The sequence below is a fragment of the Ciconia boyciana genome, chromosome 3 (genome assembly GCF_034638445.1).
Source record: "Ciconia boyciana chromosome 3, ASM3463844v1, whole genome shotgun sequence".
Taxonomy (NCBI): Eukaryota; Metazoa; Chordata; class Aves; order Ciconiiformes; family Ciconiidae; genus Ciconia; species Ciconia boyciana.
This window is the reverse complement of record NC_132936.1, coordinates 21,225,659-21,249,096: the sequence shown is the minus strand read 5'-3', so window position 1 is coordinate 21,249,096 and position 23,438 is coordinate 21,225,659. Positions and strand designations below refer to the sequence as shown.

At 36.4% G+C, this 23,438-nt stretch overlaps 1 protein-coding gene across 3 annotated transcripts in view; it reads right to left on the bottom strand.

Annotated features, from left to right (window-relative positions):
- The window catches only part of PXDN (peroxidasin), a 102,108-nt gene that overhangs the window by 41,149 nt on the left and 37,521 nt on the right, over positions 1 to 23,438 (bottom strand). For all 3 annotated transcript variants that reach the window (XR_012041340.1, XR_012041339.1, XM_072855111.1), the window contains exons 5-14: positions 16,326 to 16,397; positions 15,660 to 15,731; positions 13,471 to 13,640; positions 12,013 to 12,130; positions 9,662 to 9,831; positions 8,437 to 8,709; positions 6,956 to 7,072; positions 5,595 to 5,753; positions 3,050 to 3,162; positions 1,890 to 2,046 (exon numbers count right to left, since the gene is read on the bottom strand). Coding sequence is in view for 1 of the 3 variants with exons in the window: in XM_072855111.1 (XP_072711212.1) it covers positions 1,890 to 2,046; positions 3,050 to 3,162; positions 5,595 to 5,753; positions 6,956 to 7,072; positions 8,437 to 8,709; positions 9,662 to 9,831; positions 12,013 to 12,130; positions 13,471 to 13,640; positions 15,660 to 15,731; positions 16,326 to 16,397 (1,421 nt within the window). In the remaining 2 variants the exon portion in view is untranslated. The remainder of the gene's footprint in view (positions 1 to 1,889; positions 2,047 to 3,049; positions 3,163 to 5,594; positions 5,754 to 6,955; positions 7,073 to 8,436; positions 8,710 to 9,661; positions 9,832 to 12,012; positions 12,131 to 13,470; positions 13,641 to 15,659; positions 15,732 to 16,325; positions 16,398 to 23,438) is intronic.

Here is a 23,438-nt window from a genome sequence, read left to right as displayed (position 1 = left end):
TTTGGTTTTTTGTGGTTTTTTTTTTTTTTTGGGGGGGGGGGGGGGAGAATGGCAATTTTTTTAAGCAACGAAAACTTAATCCACACACATCCTGCCTTACACTTAATCCAGAGACTTTCACAAAAAAATGGAAAAGGACAGAAGAAAATGGCAAAAGAAATGCATCTTTAAAATATTATCAAACAATGCCAGGAAAACCTGCCCCCCAGCTTCTACACACTTGCCTTTATTCTGTCTCAATGTTAAGAAAAGATTATGCATTATGAACATTCATAAAACATTAACGTTGTTTAAAAGAAATGTTGACATGCAAGTTTTTAGGCATTGCTGGCTATGCCATTATTAATACCACCCAGATAGCAAGTATCCAGTACTTATAACCTGTCCACTTGCCCTCCTTGCTTCTCTGACTACTTCATTTTTATAGCAGCCATAGAGAAACAGTATCTGATATCCCACTAGTTTTAAGGAGAAACTTCATTTACAGTTGAGTGACTGAGTCAGAGTGACTGCAGATTAATCAATTCTATGTTTATTGATGCTACAATTTACAAGAAAAATAACCACAATACAAGTCAATACTGCAGATCAGCTACCACCAAGTTTTGTAGTTTGCTAATTTCAGCAGATAAGAATGAGCAGTTGACACCTGCACTGAGTGAATGAAACTGGTTTCCATTGGCGTTGTAGTTCAATTCATGCTTTCATTTTTCAGAGCTCTTATTGATTTGAGATCTGGCTAATCTTTTTTTTTTTTTTTTTTTAAAAAACAAAAAACTTTTTCTATGCATTTCCAGAGTACCCAAGACTAACTGATTTTTATGGACTTTCTTTCATTCACAGACTTCATATATGTAGATTAAACCTTATAATTGAATGATTCCAAGTCCTGCATTTTTTCTCTCAGAAATCGTATTTACAGATTGAAGAAATATTATTTTTCATAGAGGAGGGGATAGATTGATAGTCTACTAAGCAGGTTAAGCCAGGGAACATCAGTTTTATTGATACCATGTGATTGATATCATGGTAATCAACACAGAAAAATCACTGATATCTATTTATGAATTTAGTAAACAAAATACAGAACATCAGACATAACACTGGGCAACAATATCCAATATGTTAAAGAAATCACTGCTCAATACTCAGTTTTCAATTATACAAAAATAGTGTGTCATATTTTCTACTGCAAGACAAAAAATCACACAGTTTCCTTAATATTTTCCATCAAAATGAGTCTGAAAAATCAGCAGTCTTACTCAGAAAGTCAGAAAAGCATTAGGGTCAATCTGTGTAACAAAGTTATTTCCTAAGCCTCTTTGGCTGCTTTATTACCAATTATTATGTATTAATAATTGATAACGACTATTTGCCATTATTACTTTCAAATAATTAGAATAAGCTCAAATATTCTCCTTTTCTTTCTGTTTTCTCCTTTAGCTTCTTAAGATCATTATGACTTTCCTGAATTCTTTCACAATGGTTGCAGCCTAATTTTCAACCAAGTGCTGTAAGTGCCCCTTTAAAGGTGCCACAGGACTTTTTGTCAAGTTATCCCTAAAGATTAGACTGCGTATTCAACTAGCAAATTCTAATAGGTCCAAATAATATCTCAAGAGGAAAGTAGTATGACTAACTGGAGCCCAAAGCATTGTTTGTTTTGAAGCTTAACTCCTAGAGACATTTTGGCTGACATATTCCCATCTTACATCTGTGCAGATAATTGCCTGAATTAAATTAAGAAAAAAATGAGGATTATGGGAGAAAAAGAAAAATATGAATAAAAGAAAGAATTTAAAATTTTATTAACTTTTTTTCATCTTACAAATTAAGCAATTAGAGTAAAACTAATAATCTAACACATACCTATGCTTCATATAACTTACCATTAACACTAAGCACCATACTAACAGAGGAATATCCTATGGTATTCCGGGCAACACATTCATATCGACCTTCATCAGCTGTTCCAACATCGCGAATGGTAAGAAATCCCTCTGGACTAACATGAAATTTTCCACTCTCAGTTACCTGTACTCCATCCTGCAGCAAAGCACAATGTTTAGTTATTCTAAACACTCTGTTTTCAAACCTGAATTTTTGTCTTCTTTTTCTCTTTTATTTTTACATTTTATTTTATATTTATATTATGTATGCCAAGATAATAGTCAAATAGATTTAGATAAACTTATATAAAAAGCTGTTATGTTGACAGGAAGACTTGCATGTACTTCTAAATTGTACAGTGTATTTATTTACTTTTAAAAGTACTCATTATTCTAAATCAAAGTATTTTAATAGTTATAGGGCCTCACCACATAACATTTAAGACCGAAAAATAAGATAGCTCTTGAGAACATACATATTTGATTTTACTCAAACTTAACCAACTAGAAAAGATCTCAAGAGCTTTATATGTATCAATTCTTCATGCGCTATGCATTTAGAAGCTATTTAAGGTACATTAAGTACATTTTCTAATGCTCACCAATTGAAGACAAGAAGATAATCAGGAAAATTGAAGATCAATATTAGCAATCCATTAATTCACCGGTAACTCTGCTAATAACTCTAACTAATAGTTCGATACAACAATTATTGCACCAATGGAAATCAAAGCCACAGAGAGGTTACCAAAGAGTTACCAAAACATGTCCTGGTTGAAGTGTCAACCTAACAGTGTGAAAGAGCTCAGCAATACAGTATTTTTTATTGCTTTATATCCATAATATCATTGAAAGTGTGAATATTAATAGGGTATTTGCACAGAACTGTCACTAAAATACATAGGCCTTTTAAGGCCTACATTATGAATGGTCTGTATAATGGTTTGCATAACCATATATATTTTTTATATATATATAAAATTCAGGTTTGGTATCTGTATACATGCTCTGTATTAAAGAAGATTTGCTGATCGAACTTCAGGTAACGTTTTCAGACACTAGAGCAAGCAATAATTTGACAATATGCACTTTAAATAGCTAGTTATGAAGAGATGGAAAGGCCACTGCCTTTCTGCAACAATAAAACAAATATCTAGTACCTTATTCCATGTAATTACTGGCTCCGGCTCTCCTTGAGCGCTGCATGGGATCTGCACATTGGTGCCAACCTCCACTGTCATGTCACTGGGAACACTGGCAAATACAGGAGTCACTAAAAAAACAAATGATACATTGACAAGGTATGAAATACAACTTGTGCAAAAGACGATCTAAAAAGAGGTCAGCGCTGTTTATTTTTTTCAGTTACCCAACATTTCTTAATCTATAACCCTATTCTGTCTGCAAGCTTTTAGTTGCTTGTAAGTTTGTCTTAGAGATAAAATTCCTTATTCCTAATGTCTGCTTCAGGCTGACTTTTAAGTACTCTTAACTTCTAACAAAACAGGCCAGTAGTTGCCAAAAACACTTAAGTTCCATAAATTAAATGCTCTGAAAAAAATTTCTGTGAATAGCTGAATCTGAACAAAGTCACCAGAATGAATATTCCATCAACTTCTGTCAATTTTTTTAAGTTTTAATTTTTTAAATATCAAGATGATAAAAGCAAAACTTTCCACAACTCATTCAACTGTGATTCTCCCAGCCCAACTTGCTGAGGTGCTAAGCCTTCACAGAGCTCCTACCGCCCCTGACACCAATAAGCCCTAGGCCTTAAAACATCAAAAAATCACCTTCAATTTTAAGGACGCAGGGTACAGAGTTACCTAAATCCAGTGTGAAGAAAATTAATGCATTTTTTGATCCTAATTTCCTTCAAATGCAGACTGACATCCAGCACTCAGTTATCATCATGAAAAGCTCTTACAAGATTATGAAGACATTAAGAATTGTATTTCTGCTGTAACGTATCAGTATTTTGGGGGCAGTAGGAGGGGGCTGTGCATTTACAGAGAAGTATTTGGCCACACAGCATACATTTATACTACCAACCAAATCTGGCCCTGCTGTTGAACTGTTTGTACGCAAATGGCTATCAAGGACCAGAAACCATTTCAAATAAGGCATCGAGAGGCAGGCGTCCAGAAATAGGAGGTAGAGTCTGGCTCTGTGGATGTGAGCCATGTCATGCCAGCAAACAGACCTGGACCATTAATCTGTATTCATTAATACAGATTTAGCCACAGCGACCACTGACTAGACATTCCTCAGATGAACAGTCCTTTTGTTAGAAGCCCAGAAGAAAAAGTTTTCTCTTCTTGCACAATTGAAAATAGCATTGTGATGAATGTATGGAGAGCTCCAATTTCAGGCTGCATAATGCAGCCTTCAATCTTTTGGTGACTGGATTTTGCAGAGTTACACAAAACTCATCTGATTAAACTTTACTCAAGTTCAGTGAAGTTTAACACAGCTGGAAGGCTATAAAATTTTTAAAATTGAGTTTAGTCAACAATTTTATATAGGTGAAAAAAAAATCTCGATTTTGACAAATCAATCTCCCAGTACTAATTTTAACTAAGAAAAATCAATGGAATTTTGTTCCGATAAACATCTAAGCTCAGGAAGACATTTGAGCCCCTTTCATTAAAATACTGTTTAAAATGAGGTCACTAACAAGAAATGCTTTGAATTAAATGTTTAATCTCCTTGCATTTAGTTAAACACCAAAGTACTTAACTAAATTATAAATACTGATATAGTTCTAATTAATCCTAGAAGTAGCTTACTTAGAATTTACTTGAAGAAAAGCCTAAGAAAAATGGACTGGGGGTTTTTTCTGTGTCAGCTTATTTTAAGTATAAGGAATGACTTTTCACTGTGAAGGTCACTCTGCTGTTGTAACATAAAGTGTTCTGTTTCTGGACATCAAAACGTTATGTTAATAACACTATTTAGTTAACAGCATAGAGTCTTATAAGAAACTAGTCTTTTCACAAAACAAAATATACTTTCCCAAGCATAGGAATACTGTCGTACACAAAGCAAACCTCCATTCTTTACCAAAAAGAGTAAATCAGATAAACCTCTTTCACAGAAGACAGACTGTTCTAAAGGAATGATACTGTGTACAAATACTGATAAGTATCCATACATGTTGTTTATTAAAAATCACCTGGAATCTAAAAATAGATATACTCAGAAATAATGACGAGAAATGTGAAATGTTAGCAATACCCTGAACAGCAAGTTTTCTAAACAACAGAAGATATAGCCTCATTCTAACAAGCTTTTATCAAAAAAGGCCATGTTTAGTTGTAAGCTTATGTAGTCTCCAAGTGACTTTGAACAAAGTCTATCAGGGCACACTGTCCCACATGCTCAATTTATAAAAACTAATAAAACATCTTATAATTCAAAACCAGCAACTTAGAATCATTGTAAAATGCAGCAAAAGTCCTGAAGAAAAACCCAAGCACTACTCAAGCTCCGTTTCAAAAGCTTTTTTAATTCTAAACAAAGATACTTTTTTAATTCTAAACAAAGATAAACTACTTCATATTAACATTTTGTGCCACCAAAAATAATTAATTCTCAATCTTACATTTGGAGAAAAAAAATAAATCAAACACAGTACTGTATATTTAAGTGTAAGCTTAAATCTTTTTTTATTTTTTTCCCAGCAGCTGTACATGGAGAGCGTACCTCTAGGCTGTACAGTCAGGTATACGACAATTCGTTGAGATCCGATAATGTTGACAGCTTGGCATTCATACTGTCCCTGGTCATGCAGAGCAACCCTGGAAATCCTTAGGGTTCCAGAGGATAGAACTAAGTGCCTTCTGTCAACAGACAACTGGCCTCCTGAAACACAGAGCAACAGCATTTGCTATTTATAGCAGTGTAGAACAGAGTCCCTTTGTGTCAGAAAAAGGGAAATCCAGAATATTTTAAATTTGATAAAACATTGGAAAAAACTGAAGTCTCTGAAAAAAAGAAGTTTGAAACCTTTTCTTTGTAGAAGATAAACACGCAAAGCAAACAAAACATACATATGCACACAATCATAATCCTGATCTCTTCTATGTTTGTGGTAGAAATAAGTATTTTCATTTAAGGAGCATGATAAAGCATCCAAATGAGAAGGCATCATAAGAAGAACACCAACAGGTATTACTGTTCATTTCATATTATTGCTGTGTGTGTAAGACACAATTCATCTCATCTGCCTAGGTCATCTGGAGAATCCATAGAAAAATACGTACAGCCCTGAAAAAATGGAATACAATAACAATGAAATAAAAGGCACATCAGTGTCTGTACCCTACTCTTCCTTTCTGGATATTTCATTTGATTGGAGCAATCTTGGTAGAGGGAGAAACAGGGACATTATTAGCATCAAAATGATGAAGATTTTGTTAAAAATCTGCTTTATCTACCACAATTTAGAATTTCCTAAGAGTTGTTTTGCCTGCTAGAACTATTTCATTTGATTCAACTGGAATATTTACTTACTGATAAAACATCCACTACAGTATTTCTTCCCGCTGGATTTGGCTTAATGCCTTTACAGCCGCAACCTGATAAAACAGTCAGCAGAGTGCACCCCAGTGTTCCTGTCAATCCACATTAAGCGACAGAAGTGCAGTTATACTGATGCCAGTTACAGGTTGGACTATTCTGGTTTCTGAAGAGAGCACATCCCACCTAATTTCAGATCTCCAGTTAATGGAAGTCATCTCCATTTCTTCTGCAGTAAATCAGCAGTGATAGGTATCGCTACATGTGATTTGTCTCATATTTCTTAAACATTTATTTTTAGGAATCTATTAGGGAGACATATATTTTAGTGACTCTTTTTTACTGAATAATGAAAAATGGTTCAGCAGCTACCTTCTGTGGGACACCTTGCCTTTTCTAGCTAAAGCAGAAAGAGATGAGCCCTGTTTCCTTCGGAGACTGAAGCAACTAAACAAATACACGCAATTCCTTTCAATGCATGAGCAATTCCAAAATGACAGCTAAACTATTCTAGTAGTTTAAAAGTAAAAATGGAATACACTTACCTCCTTTAGTCCAGGCAATAACAGGCTGAGGATAGCCTTGTGCTTCACAAGGGAAGTCAACGGTTTGTCCCTCAATCACTGTTTTGTCTTGAGGAGTGACAGTAAACTGAGGTAGAGCTACAGAAGAGAAAATAAACTGGTTAAAAAAAACACAACTGAAAAATGTGCGAAGGTCTGAAATTACGTACCTTTTCCTGTGTGACTTGAATAGCTCACACTGGTGGGAAGAGAGATGCTAATGAGACTCTCTTATATTGTGACTGCTATAAGGCAGAGAGTTAGGGCAGCCACTTGTGCAACAGGAACATCTCCCTCACAACCTGGTGTCAGTGAAGGCCTCTGGGATCTACTGCCATAGATCCAAAATAAGAGGTACGGTAAGACTTGTAGAATCAAACACAGAGTGTTCCCTAGATTAAAAATACCTCCTTCTTCTTCCCTCAAAAAATCCTCAGCTAAATTGTAAGAAAATAAAACGTAGTCAAAAACCATCCTGAGCTGCTTGTTTTCCTACACAAAAGGAAAGCAGTGAGTGGAGCGTGGGCCAATTTCTGCAGTAACGTCATGGCATTATCAGTGTGAGAAGTAATTTGTTCAGCTCTCAAAACACAATCATCCATTGGTGAATAATAAATGAACAAACCACATAGACAAGTTGTTTTGTATAGCTTGAAAAACTGAACTCATTAAGAAAGCATTTGCAACCTAACCTGTTTGCCAACTAGAGATCTTAGCATGAGAACAGAAACAAACTTAAATTTAAAGGTTATTCAAAATGTTTTGCAAATAAAAGTTCCAGCATGAAAACATTTGCTAAAAATATTCTCCATATATATAGGAGGCTTTTGATATATTGTTCTCGAAATACTTTATATTCATACTATTGACATACAATACCAAAATTATTGCAATCACAGTAAGTTAGAGTACTTTGACTTTTGTTCTGCAGAAAAGCTATGCTAACGCCTCAGCTGGCAAAGTGATAGTTTCCATGAAACTCGGCAGAAAATGTTCCCACATTCACTGAAGTGTCTACAAAAGAAAGGCAGCACAGATCTGTACTCGAAACTCCATTTCTAGTTCTCTAGACACAAATTCTGATCTCTAGGATTGCTGCCTGTTACAGAAACAGTGTAATCCCCCACAAATTTGATACTGCATGTTTATTCCTACAGGCAAACAAAACATAACAAGAAATAAACATTTCAAAACACCAGTGATTAATTTCTGAGAATAATCAATGAAACGTAACTTTCTTATGAATCACTGAAACTTAACTATAACTTTTAGTATATAGTATCTTACTCTGAGTGAAATGTATAGCAACTTTCCTATGGACTACAATAGAACAGTGTAATTAAAAGAAAAAAACTTTTATTATTTTATTTCTGCTTGGACAATTCAGAAAAAAAGACAAAACCACACAATTTAATACTTCCTAATGTTTTACAGCATGTCACTCCTAGTTTAACGTTACTCACCTTGGACTATGATGTACGCAGTTGCATGGATATTATCTATGCTGTTAGTTGCAAAACAGGTATACTCGCCACTGTCCTCCTGCTTCACATTTTGTATGTAAAGTCCTCCTGACGGAGTTATCGTGATGCGAGGATCACTTGGTAAAGGGGTTCTGTCGCCTTTGGTCCAGGTGATTCGTGGCTGAGGGTGCCCGGCTGCACTGCACTCCAAGGTAACACTCTCTCCAACTAGCACTTCGGTATTTTGTGGGTGAATCACAAAACTTGGCCGGGCTGTGAGAAAAGAGCAATGCCTAAACATGACTTAGCTCACGTAGCACTAATTTAGCTGAACATTGTAATAGTTTGGGGAATTGAGGGGTTTTTTAATAGCTCTGTTCCAACATACTTCTAATCTTGGTGCAAACTCTGCCTCGCTTTAAGCCTAATCTAGCTGCAGACATTTATAAATATCAACAGATAAAAAATAAAAGCTCATGTAATTGCACTGATGTTTTTTCTTAACTCCCATTAAAACAATTTTCAAACATTTCCTTCCCATTTGCTGATCTTTACAAAGGTCTCTTCAGAGGCATAGACACTGAGACCCAGAAAACAAACTGGCTGAAAATTGCCGTAAATGCACAAAAAGACAAAACTGATAAAGCTACCTTTTAGTAACTTTTCACAACTACATGTGTGCTTTGCAGTGACATTTTAAGTTTACCTGATGCTGAGTGTCAAAACAAAATTTTCTCACAGCAAAGTTTGGAACTTAAAAACACTACAGTCCCGGGCAGGAATTTAGCACTTGCAAACATGAAGCACTGGCTAGACTCAGGCTAAATTCAGGCTAAAAAGCTCCTGAGCAAGGATGGCTGCACAGGGTGTGCGAAAGTTTTCATGAGTGGCCTGCTCGGAAGCTTGTGGTTTTCAGGTATCCAGAGAGAACATTATTGCACTGAGCAACGTCGCAATGCAACAGCCTCTTTTCCTAACCCTTCTACAAACAGCCTACATGACTACTATCAGAATTGCATACTACAATAAAGATATTAATTAACTGGCTGATTTGCGTTTTTGTTCTAGGGATATTATAACTTCATGATCTAGTTCTTAAGATGCCCCAAGAACAAGAAATCTACATGTCAAGAACATACAAGAGCCAAAGCATCTTATTTTTAGCAAGCTTATTATTGAAACAATTCTCTATCTGAATGCAAAATTCAGATTTAATGTTCTTTACCTGGTGACTCAAAGTATCTAAGAGTAACTTCCTGAGTTTTCACTTCTCCAGCCACATTTTTTGCCATGCACTGGTAAATGCCTTGGTCTGTTTCTTGAGTATTCTGAATCATTAACGTGCCATCATCTAGCAAGTTTAGACGGGAATCTTCTTTCATACTGAGCTCATTACTGTGAAGAAAAGAATCTGCTGGAGTTAAACCTTTAAATCACAAGCACAGAAAACTGCCAAATAATAAAACCCAAAATATATTACCCAAAATAACTTGGGGAAAAAAAAAGTTTTACTGTGTTAAGTAAAATAATAGAACTTTTCGTTTTCTCCTAAAGAGAGGAGGAAAACCAAAAAATGAACTGATTTTGCTTATGCAAGTATTACATCTTCAAAATGAAAAGCCAAAATACTTTTATGAGTAAAAGCTTACAGGGAAAAAAGTGAACAAAATACACATACCTGGTCTCATTTTATTTTAAGGCTGTTCTAACTGGCAAATCAATTTAAAATGTTTCTGCTGGAAGTATATAACCTAAGTTCAACACTCAAGATACTTTCTACTAAGAGAGGGGTCAGTTGCTATAAAACCATCTTTATGCCAACCTCTGTCTGGATTGCTCGAGGAGCACTAATGATAATTTGCATAATTATAATTTGTACTAGCTTGAGACATAAGTTAACATCAGGTCTTCAGGCTATGTCATGGATACATTTTTGTGATATTAACTAAGAACAGTTAGGGGTTTTTATTAAAGGAACTGTTTCTCACTCCATCCCTCACTACATGATGAAGAAAGCACAGAGGAGGGATGAGATCTCACCCCCTATGTACAAAACTCAGCCTGACTGCTGATCTATTCAACATACTGCTCAACAGGTCAATGGCTTTTGACTGAAATCTTGCCATATTCAACTACCTTGCAAAGAGCTTTGCTCTCATTCATGCAGCCAGGAAACAAGCCAGAGTCAATAATCCCACACCCCAAGCTCAAATTTCTTCTTAAAACTCTTTCATATGTGTATTCTGAATACATGTTTTCTTTGTTTATTATAAAAAGTACATGAGCCAAAGCAAATTTTAATGAAATAATTATACCATCCAAATTCAAGACTCTGTTCTTGACATACTCCATAAACACTGTACCCTTGCTGCACGTGGGGTTCTTACTGACAACAGCACAAAGCTACAGAACCAGGACTCTACGTTGTTCCATTTTATCAGCAACTAACAAACGAAAATGGGTCATTTGTTAATATAAAATGTGAGCGAATATATTTTCCAGATCAGGTTGTCGATTTGTATAAGAGCATTATTAAGCCAAAGTCTGATTAATCTAATGGTAAACTCACAATTCATGTGTACATCATAAATTCACATCAGTTTAAGGGGGGGCGACGTGCTGCCACATGGCTGGTTCAGCCATGCCATGCCCAGTGCTGCTGGAGGGAGCCAGGCACTGGGCAGAGCTTGAGCAGCCACTCTGCAGTAGGCTGGCCCTTGGGCTGCTGAAAGATGCATGTCCTTTATAGGCCCTTCCTTTCATCCCCTAAGCAGTGAGGAGAAGTAACAGAGCAGGTTGTCCAGAGAGCTTGTGCCACCTCCATCCTTGGAGGCTTTTAAGACCTAACTGGATAAAGCAACCTGGTATGATCCTGCTTTGAGCAGAAGGCTGCACTGGAGACCTCCTGAGATCCCCTCCAACCTGAATTACCCTACATTCCTGTGATATAAGCACTTGCCTGCCCTCCATGTACTGGTCTGGGGAGCCTGGAAATTGATATATCTCTCCTCTCCTGCAAATACACCTCAGAGGAAAGCTGCCTCCAAGGAGCTGGGGCTCAAGGAAGACCTTCTCTGAAACCTAACTCTTATCCAGCTGGAGTCCTTTAAAAAAGTAGCTTTTGCTCTGCCTCAAAATGTAATGCAAACAGATCTCCACAGAGTATGCAAACACTAGCTAAACCCACAAACTACACGTACAACATGTCCATATTGGATTGCCTGGTACTTAAATATAAATGATTTACAGTTTTACAGGTGTGAGCAACTTTGCAGGTATGTTGAATATCATACAGTTGAAATACAGTTGAATATGTTGAATACAGTTGAAAATCTTACCAATAATATTATAGTAATAAATTAATATTTTCTAAAGTTATCAGCTCTTAAGTGTTTCGAATTACTAATAAAACAGATATGGGCCATTATTACTTCATATACTTCTTTTAATTATATGTTTCTGCTGTAACTATTCCATATATTAGCATGTAATGCGTGTGGACATGCACCCAGAAATGTACACACACCCAGACAAACATACTTACATCAAGATACTCTCTTCCTCTTTTAAACTTACTTGTTTCGAAGCCAGATAATTTCTGGTTTAGGATTGCCTTCAGCTCTGCAAGTGAAGTACACTGTATTCCCTGAGGTAACGTCCACATCCTGAGGCTCTGATGTAATTCTTGGCCTCTCTGTATCAACAATAAAATGTATAAGGAACTCTTACTTGTTTTAAAACTACTAAAGCATAGTAAATAAAAAATTTTCCACACACCTTGTAGAAAAATATTTTTCACAAATGTTTTAACTTAAAATATTTATATGCTTACTCAGGATTAAACGCACTTTTCCCTATGCAAAAGTGACTGCGGGCTTTCTGACCTCCTCCATTGTTCCTTAGGACTGTTTAGCAGACTGGAAATGGATTGTGCAAATTTGTATCAGGTTCTAAAGTAGCTGTTTTATTTATTTGAACAGAGGCTCAATTTGCTTATGAAGGAAAAACTTTAAAGCAGCAAGCACAAGTGCCATTTAAAATAACTTCCTCTAGATAAGTATCAGTGCCTAACCTGCCTCCTACAGAATAATTTGGCCAGCTTGCTTCCTGCAGTTTCCATATTCAGGCTCCTTAGATGTGCAGAGAGCTGGTAGGATGACATGTAAATTATTCTTGCACCAAATCCTCTTTTTACTATCTTTTTCAAGAACCCTGTAGATGCTTATGGTCATAATTCTCATGATCAGAATTATATCCAACACATAACCAAAAGGACAATTTACTTATATCTTGGCCTCGTCAAATGGCTGGGCAGGCAAATGGCCATAGCTTGATGAGAAATCTGCATTCTGATTTCATAACAGAAGAGGTGTGGGGCCAGCCCCAGGATGCCCATGGGGTGAAGCCTTTGCACCCCTAAGCTGAAGGAATACAGACAAACAAAAGGATTATAATAAAAGTGATTATCCATTAATCCTTCAGTGACAGAGGATTTTAGTGCCTGTGCAGGGCACTCCTTGTCAGTGGCCCGACCCTGATTCCAATAATATCAACAAGAATTTTAACAATAAGGTCTGTGAAATCAGGAGCAATTGCATACAGCGTCTTTCTTCCCTTTCCCTTGTACAGAAGGGAATAAAGGACACCAAACAATATTAACATAACACCAAAGACCCTAGTCGACAATCCTTTTATGATCAAAACTGAAATATAAAAAGGAAAGATAAACTATTTCTGGATAATCACATTTAGTTCCTCAGTGAGAAATTTCAAACATGGCTATATTTGTCTCATTAAAGATAGGCTGAGGGGTAAAAGCAATCATTTCTATCAGAAGCAGACAAAAACTGAGAAGGAACAAAGGGAGATTTCTGAACACAGAACACAGGGAGATTTCTGAAAACAACTAATATTGACCAGAGGTGGTCAGTGTTATCCAAGAGAACAGAACAACAAATTCTAACAAAACAAAACAAAATACAGTTTAGGTACATTTAACACGCTAAAGAAGCCAGCAGGAAGTGGCAAACCCACCACAGTTAAGTTCTTCTGGTGTTATCGTGGCCACTGATCTTCCCTGGATCCTTCTTGGATACTCACAGGTAGCTGCTGCTTGAGCATTACCCGACTCTGCGTATGTCTTCAACAGCTCTGCCAGCCAGAGGATTTCACAGTCGCAGTGAAGAGCGTTTGAATCCAAACGCCTGCACAAAATAAGAAGCAGCCACAACACCTGTTAGCAAGCTCCTACTATTTTGTTAGGATCAAAATGGTTCTGCAATACCAGCAGCGCCTTTATCTGTGAATACAGACAAGGGTCAATATGGAATACAGGTGACAGTTACTTGCTTATATGCATTCTGATAGTCTTTATTACAGAAATGCATAGTATTTTTACTGCACAGGTAGGACTGTGTTCAACGTAGCAAGCATCTAAACAATGTTTCTTTTTTAACCCCAGCATTCAGTGAATAAATCAAGTTTTATTTAGATGTTATACAAACTTTGCTTAAATAAGGAATGTACACCATTCTCCCCACATTTTTTTCTGTTTAATACTTATTACCGTAGTAACTTCACAGCTAACTTGACATTTTTACAACTTCCCATTTTGCTGATCAGGCAACTGAGACAAAGACCCACAGTTTTATTTAAGCATTAAGCTCTCATTGAGTTCAGTGGGTCAGTAACTTCGTAAAACACCTGCCTATGGCAGATAACGAGAACCCATAAATTCTGTTGACTTTCTTTCCAGTAGTGGAGGGCCCTGTTACTACATGGAGCACTGCACTTTCTGGTGGAAGGCCCTGTAGGAAAAAAAACATTAAGTACAGAAATCTGTACCATTAAATATATCTATATATAAATTGGAAATAAAGTCGCACAGCAAAGCAACCCCAGTTTGGTACATCTTTGGGGGTCGTAAACTTTTTGATCATTTTGTCTTTTAATATTTTTTTTAACCTCTTGTACAAATGCCCAGATATTTTTTCTTCCTTGTTCTCCTACAAAAAAGAGGCAAGAACAAGCAAAATTATTTTACAAGCTACTGTACAAATGTCTCCCAGTATACCAGGTGTTACTGGTAGAATTTAAATCCGGAACATGAAAGTCACAGTGTGACCTTTAGGGATAAGCTGTCCCAGGTCAGAAGACACCAGGTCAGTCTAGCCCAGTGTCCTGTTCCACTAATAGCCACTATTAAAACTCCCCTTTACCTAGGTATTATGTGAAGAAGAATCTCTTTCTGTTTGCTTGAACTCCACAGGACTTTAAGGGAGGTATGAGTGAAGCAGCTACTATGGAAGGTGCATTCATCATCAAAATTTACGTTATTCTGGCTTTTGCCCACAGTTAAAGGTACGGTTTCACTACTGTCCTAAACCAGCAGTGCCGCAAGACCATCTTCCTGTTATGCCCCTTGCAATCTCTTTTCCCAGTAAAGCTGGCACTGTGACTTGCTGCACACTCTCAGCAGTCCTCCCAGAAAGGGGGGTATACGTGCATGACTGCCTTTCTCAAAACAGCAATCTTGGATAATTTAAAGAATGTTTATCCTAGATCAGTGAAGATCCAAAGTGAGGCATAGAAAACTCTCTGAAAGTCACCTTAATATGGTACTCTTATTGAGTTCCAGTTTTCAGATGCTACCAAGGGACTAAGAAGCCTCTAATTTTCCAAGTTAATAGAATTTCAAGAAGAACCGGCTTCTGGAGTTGCTTTTGAAAGTAATACTTATATTCTTAAACCACCAAGCACCTTTTTAAAATCATGTCTTTATCATTAGATAAGGACAAGTAAAACAATTAAAAGAAAATACCAAGATAATTAAATATTGAGAGAGATCATAGAAGGATCACCCAGTAAGACATAGACAAGAGGGGAGAAAAAAACCCCAAAATAAAAAAATTTAAAAAAAAAAACAAAGAAGGATCCGTGTATATTATTTAGTCGACAAAACAAGACTGTATGATTACAAATAATTCCAAGACAGGAAACAAACAAAAAGATTTAGTCAGTCACTAAAGATGGTAGGATATGAAGCAATGGTCTCAATCTATGTACGTAAACAACTGGAGCACAGCTTAGGAAAAACTATTTAATATTTAAAACAATTATACAATGAAAGGCATTTGCAAGGAAGATAAATATGGCAAGATGAGATACAGTATAATTAGATTATTTAAACTTTCTTTAGTTCAATAATAATTCAATTTACTTACAGTCTCTTCATAGATTCTAAGTGACTAAATGTTCCAGGAATCAAATGAGCTATTCTGTTGTTATGCAAAAATCTGTTAAAAAGCACAGAAATATGCATGTAACAATTCAGATTTTGAGACTTACTCATTTCATTTACATCCTTCTGAAAGTCCTTTAAGAGAAAGTAATTTTACAAAATAAAAAAAAAATTGAACCTTTTTCAGCAATTCATTGGCTGCTATTTTTTAAGTGGCCTCCAAGGTGTATTTGGTATGTCCATATGGGGGAAAAAGAACCCATAAAAAGACAAAGTAACCAAAAGGAAGGGAGTTCATAAACATTCAAATGAGAAACTAAAAAAAAAAAAAAAAAAAGTCTTAATATAAATCTTCTACTTCTTCATTCATAACATTTATTTTACGCCAAACATTGATCACAGCTCTTTGGGAAATAGTTTTGCAACAGAAAAACATACCACAGGCAATGCTCACTTCAACATGCCTCTAAGGTCAGCCTGACCAAAGTGTTCTTGGCAAAGACTATGTAGCAGTTACAATAAAAAATTTAGATTAAAAACAATCTATGGAAATGATAAAAATATTATTTTCCAGTTTCAAACATTTGATTTAATGCAAAAAAAGAAGCAAGCTGACTTCTGAATCTTACCCCAAGAAAAACAAACTTACAGCCTTTCAAGTTTTGGAAGATGGGTAAAGGATTCAGGTTCCAACGTTTCTATTTGATTAAAGTGCAGATACCTGAAAATATGTTAAACAAAAAGAAAAATACTGAAACAGTTTTCTTAATGAAGCTGAAATATTATAAAGCGTTTATTATTGTTTACACACTGTTTACACATCTAAACGGTGATAGTGATGTAGTGGCTTAACTTTCTTCTGTTATCATCTGAATCCTGTACCTGAATCTGAGAAATACAAGACATGACAAAGACGGGTTTGCAGACCACTATATAGTCCGTGTGTCTGTGTCTGTGTGTCTTTACATATATGTGCAAAAAAACCTGTTTGAAAACCATTACTTTGGAGATTTTGGAGATACTACTTTGAACACTCTTTTGCCAAGTTTAGTTTTCATTAGTATGCATACCTGAATAAATATATATGGAAATAAGAAAATTACGATTTTTTACAGGAAAATGTTGCAGGTTGTTTAGAAAACATTTACAGTTTCCAACAGAACATTTTTAGTGGGCAACTGTTTTCATTGCTATCACATTGAGTGAAAATTTCGAAAGATGCTGAGAAGTAACCTGCTCTAGTCCATGAATACTGGCATTTAAAGCTATGAATGCTCTCAAAAGCTCAAAAGCCAAACAAATTCATAATATAAAAACAAGTTTGACTGAATTGCTTTCAGACAAAGGGCTTCCCAGCAATTGGTGTACAATTAACCACCACAGCTGTGCTCTATTTGATGCTCTGTTGATGCTTATGTAACCTATTAATATCACACAGCAACAAATATTAGACCTGTAAATAGACCAAATATGAATGTTGTAAAACTGAAAAAGTCTAAGGTAACAAGATAATTAACCAGATTATTAATCTGTAACTGCTGTGAAAATGGACTGCAAAGGCAGGGTCATTCCAGTCTTGACCATGTTGTGGAGGTACTCCAGAACCTCACAGATGAGAAAACAAAACGTAATTTGTAAGACTTGCACAAGGAACTGTAAAAATGATTTATAGACTTTGGATCCTGATTATATCCAATTGTATCTAAACCTCCTGAAGTCTCCTATTTGACCTCTGACAAACTCAGGAACATCTGGAGAATGTGCATGGATAGAAATCACTGTGGGATGAAGAATGAAAAAGCCTATCATTTAAAAACAAAGAGAAAATCTCAGGCCCCAAAATCTCCTGAAAAATCAATCCTTCAGCGTGAAAAGTAAAAGGACATGGGAACTCCCTTGTGCTGAAACGCCGCACGCACCCTGCTCCCTGACCTGAGCCGAATGGTCGCCACAGAGAGAGGAAAGCGGGAACAAGCAGCGATTACGGCAGAGTCGTTTGCAGCGAGCCCTGGAAGGCGCGTGCGGCGGGGAAGCCAGGCACGTGCCTGGCAGCCTCCCAGATCCCCTGCCAGCAGCAGCACGGCCCGAGCGCGAGCCAGCGAGCGATGCCAGGGAGCAATGAATGGGGACCACAGAAAAAGCCAATAAATCAGCACGGATGTGATCAGGCACATCGGAGTGTCAGGTCTGCTTACTGCCAGTGCAACGCGTGGCCACAAACTGTAGTGAGCATAGAGTATGATCCTGTTTGCATAAGGAAACAAGAAGTGCATAATCATGCTGTGCCTGCCAGTCTTCATCTCCCTTTTGAAAATACAGGCCAATTCCACCTAAATTAAAAAGACAGACATCTCAAAGGCAGATACTTCCTGCAAGGTTCATTTGAGTCTCCAGCGGAGAGAAGAGAGACCTCAGTCAGGTCCAGCCCTGAGGAAGGCCTGGCAGGACGGGGCCAGTATCTGTCCCGTGGGCAGGGCCTGGCCATGAGGTGGGCAGGCACAGCTCGCCAGGAGCCAGGGCTCTGCTCGCCCACCTCCCCAGCACCAGCAGCATTTGTGAGGGGGCAAGGCAAGCTGGGGACCACTGCAGTGAAAGAGGACGAAGGGAAAAACGGACACAACTATAGGGTTTGTTACTTCTTCTGAAGCGGCTTTGATTTTGGAAAAAACTACATGCATTATCTTGTGCAGCCAACAGGGATTTTTTCCATTTTAACTTTGTTAATTCTACTTGCATTTTTATGATTCATGAGCACCTTGCAAACATATCTCCTTATCTTCCCAATAAATTAATCTCTTGTACTTCTTTGGCATTGACAAGGCAAGGTTTGTAGGTACAAGTAATACCTCTTACTAGAACAACAAATAACGTTGGTAAAAGCAGGCACACTGAGGCACACAACCCCTTCTTCAGGTCCATGGATCAGAGGGGAGATTAGCAAAGAGAGAAAAAGGACGGACACCTCTCTCAGGTGGTTTAAGTGATGCATACATCATTAAACTCAAAAGAACAGCTCATAACTGCTGTTTAGTATTCAAGACTACTATAATTACAGATGTAAAGAATACTTTATGTGCCTGAAAACTCATCTTGTTTTTCCAACCAAATTAATCAGTCTAATTAAAACAATACTTCTGTTACAAACCTCGCCTTGTTTACAACCTCAACCTCACAGATACAACTACAATTCAGGCACTGAAGCACATTGTAACGGTTAACTTTACCTCATCAGAAATCATGCTGCCTAAAGTAGCTCAAAAAATCAAATCAGGAGGTCCAACTGGAAAATACCCTTAACTGCTTCATATGACAAGTTAGTTGGGTTTTGCAGGTCTTTAAATTATGACTTCAAAAAAGTCCTGAGCAACTTGTCAGGCAATTTATGAACAGAACCAGGTGTTAAATATGTCGACAATGTAATTAGCAACAAGTGTAATTCTAAAAAAATAGATGCAGAAACTAGATTGCATTGTAAGTCTACAATAAAAAGAATAAAAAATCCTTGGCTTTATGACCTACACTTTAATCACATTTTATCACTTAGGTTTATCACTTACATTCTTTTCTTCTATGTACCACATTGATGCTTTTTTAAAGGATTTTTAGTATTTTAATTAATATGAGAATTTCTTAGACTGGAAATTCACTTTAAAGGTCATCATATTCAGGAAATAATCTCACACTGACATGTCTTATAGACATCTTTTATGGTCAGACTATAAAATGCTCTTTAAATAGTAGTATGATATAATGAATTTGATATTAAAAAGACTTTCATAATGGAAATTTAAAGAAAAAGCATGCAAGAGTGATTTTTAAATACCCCTGTGTCTTCCATTTTTAATTCTGAATTCACTATCAAGGATGAAACAGAAGGAAAGGAAATACTTAAAGGAAAAAAAAAGTCCAAACCAAACACACCTAGAGGAAGATAAAGATTTGATCAAATCAGCATGGCACAGATTTTCTCTTTGTTGACATTAATCTTGGAGGATGAACATTTACAGTAATATTCAGTCCCAGTGGCATTTTTCACAGCACTAAATTTAGGATTATATCTTCTGCAGCATAATATTTTTGTAGAGGATTACTTTTATCATATATGCCAATTGTTCATTTCTAATAGTATCTCCACATCTTTGGGGAAGTATTTAAAATCCATTAGTTGAGTATAATCTATGTTCTGGATATTTAAATAGTATGTTTGCCATTTTGATTATTTGAAATAGAATGAACAAACGTATTTTTCCCACATTTATCAAAGAGCTTTCCCTGCCCAGGGGTATGACAAGAAGTAACAGGCTTAAACCACCAGGAAAGAGATTTAAATAAGATGTTACAGTAACATTATAAAATATTGGGACAGGATACTTAAGGAGATTATGGAATCCTCTCTTTAAAGACTTTTAAAATAAGGCTAGATAAATATCTGTTTCCAGCCATCTAGGTTTGTTGTCCCTAGCTGATCTTATTTTAGAATAATAAGGATGTACTTCTCAAGGCCCTTTTCATACCTTTTGGGTTTGTTTGTCTGCTAATTAATTCTCTTCCATTATTCCTTACCATAGGTATTTTTAGCAGCAATGAGACTTTAATCAGGCTCCACTGTCTTAAATGTGCATAACTGCTCACATACAGTTATGCAAAAACCAGGAACTCTTTGTAATGTAAAACTTAAAAAAAATCATAGCAACATTTCAAAGCTACTGAAAATTGAATTGAGGGAAATAAAATGAATATAACAATATATGTAAGTATATCACTATATGTAAGATAATGTTTTTATCTATTAATTTCCACCAAAATATGTACATGTGTACACAAACTAGAGCATAACTCTAATAACAGTTTATAAAGAGCAAAATTAGTATGTTAATATGGAAGTTAAAAGAAAATGCGTAATTAGTATTCCACTAAGATTAGGTAAGGAGATTTAAATAGTACCATTAGTATTTGGGGATCCTACTAATTAAGGACTGCAGAGAACATTTTGTCCCTGATGCATACAGCTCTTAAGCTGAGATCTCAAAAAATACAGTAGATATTTGGAAGAAAAGCAATGTACACAGATCTGGAAATAGACTGCATTTAGAGCTCGATCTTGGGATCCAGATACAGCAAACTCATGACCTCCCAAGCCTGCTATTTGTGACACTTCAGCTGGGATTCAGTTGTCTAAGCACAGGTGTAGAGAGGCATATAGCGTTTGTCTAAGCACAAGCATATAGAGGCAGCTTTCGTTGCCTTTTGGGTGCTCTGTCTGCCTTCTGGATGCTGCTCTGAAAAAATGCAAGTTTCCTGCAGCTTTGTGTCACGTTTGCCAGACCCAAACATATGTCTTGCAGATTTAACAGGGCCTAAACTGGTACCAAGTGGCTACTTTTCATCAGCTGACTTTCTCCCTTCGTGCCCTGCCATGACTGAAGAGTTAGGTGATGAAATATGTATGGCTCAGTGTGTTCAAGAATCTAAAACTGTCAAGTTTTTTCAGAATCTACTCTAGCACAAGCAAGTTTCAAGATCCAATTCAAAGATCTTACTCCCTTGGCAGAAATTTCTGAAGAAAAAGATATTTCTACTACATCAGCAGCTAAGAATTCTGCCGCACAGGTTTAAGAAGGATACTGCCAGCCGCAGTAAATACTGGGTTTTTTCTTCCCCTATACATGCAACAGGCCTCCTTAAATCAAACTATATTTACAGTTTCTCTCAAAGAACAACAACAACAACAAAAAACAAACAAAAAAACCAGAAAAGTGTTTGCTTTGCTGTTCAATTTTTTTTAAAAAAACCCAACTATCAGTTTCATTCTGCTTCATTGGAGTAGAAGAAATTACTATGAATCAAGTCTTTCCCTGAGATGTGGACCACAGCATCTGCTTCTGAGAACTCTGCTAAGCATTGAGACAAGCATTTGGCTGAGTCAACACATCCAGTAGCAAAATGTGTTTGATAACTTGAGACCACAGAAGCCTCAAATGTGGAAACATCGACTGAGTAGTCGATACAGTCCCAAACTGAAGTTAGAGGACTTGGGAACTTGTTCACAAAGACTAACTTTTGTCTTGTGAACACAGTCTTTCTCCAAAGATAATGTGCTAAACAGACCTTGTAGAGTCAGAATCTATTTTCATGCTAAAGATGCATAAATGACAAAATCTCTCATAAACTACAAATCTCAATGAATACCCTCCATTAAGTTTATTTCCAAGCCTGTCACTGGCTTCCTGTGCTCCCATTTTCACACTTCAAGAGCCTTCTTTTTAAGATCTGCCCTGGAGAAAGGCTCTAAAAGAAATGAGCTTTCTGATGGGCACCCAGCAGGGCAGCAACCCTCCCTGGCAGCTCACCAGGCCAGCTGTAGGCGCTGCTTGCGGCAACTGATGCCATGACACAAGGGCAGTGGCTGAGCAGTGACTGTGCTGGGCTCCATCTCCGTATTTCCCAGCTAGAGATGAGAATCAAATCTTGTTTAAAACTTAATTTCATACAGAATAATGTTGATATCTCAAGTTAGAGCTTAAGCTGATACAATGTGATATCACTGCAGGCAGAGACTTAACTGCAACCTAGCAGAAAAGTACATTCAGAAGGTGTTAATATTCCAAAGTGATTTATGGTTTTCAGTCATAACATAGATCAACAGAAAATAGAAAAGAAAAAAGGACAACTGTTGCCACTTGCAGCATATCAGGCTTGTGGCATGTGGAAGAATATTATTTTGGAAGAATTAGTAATTCAATAAATGGGCCTCAATATTTAAAGTTCTACACAGAAAATAAGAAATGCTATTAGCATGCAAGTAAGCCCTACCAGTTGCTGTCAATATGCTGCAGTAATCATTTCTAGAGTAGGAGGAAGAGGAAGAGAAAGGCATTAAGGAAAAAAATGACATATTTATATATGTTTTATAATTATCACTTTTGTTTTGTATAAAGCTCTTCCTTCAAAAGGCATCTATTGCCCTCTAAAATGAGCTTGTATGATTTTGTACCCATCTGAAGTGCCATTTTATTTCAGATACACACTGTGTCCACTAATATCCACTAGAGGTTCACAGTAACAAGGAAACTGGTACATATCATAGAAAATTTGTAATACACTGACAACTGTCAGGAGTTTCAAAATTTATGTTGGTCCTAGAAGAAAGATGTTCAGTCCCCAAAATTTATATGCTACAAAACTCATTGGTCTAGTACTGTTATTTGGCAGTCAAACTGTGAAACAGCTATGCATTTATAGCTCTTTCTGTTTTTCTGAACATTACCACAATGAATGTATAGCAATGCTTTCTGATCATAAAACAAAATATAGTTAAATTTAATGGAATCAATACAATCAGTTTTGTCACGCTAATGACTGCATTTTTCATTCTTTTTCAATAAAAATTATTCTTCAGTCATCATACAGGAAAAGGAGTATGATTTTAATCAATCTTTCTAGAAGACATTACTGAAACATCTACACTACAAACGATGAACTTTCTTACTTTTTAAACATCTGTATATGGCAATGATTAACACGTATCAGTAATAGTAAGGTTTTTATTTTAAAATCTCTTCTTGTTTTAAAATATAACAAAACTGGGTTAAAATTCAAGAGACTAATTCAGCTTTAGTTATGCAGCATAAACCAAAGTAACTGCTGCAGTCAAAGGAAATGCAATGTTATAAAACCTACAGACATGAAACCAGAATCTCTCTCTAAGCAATACACATTAATTTTCAACATTTTCCACGATAATGCTTCTTCTTCGTCACAG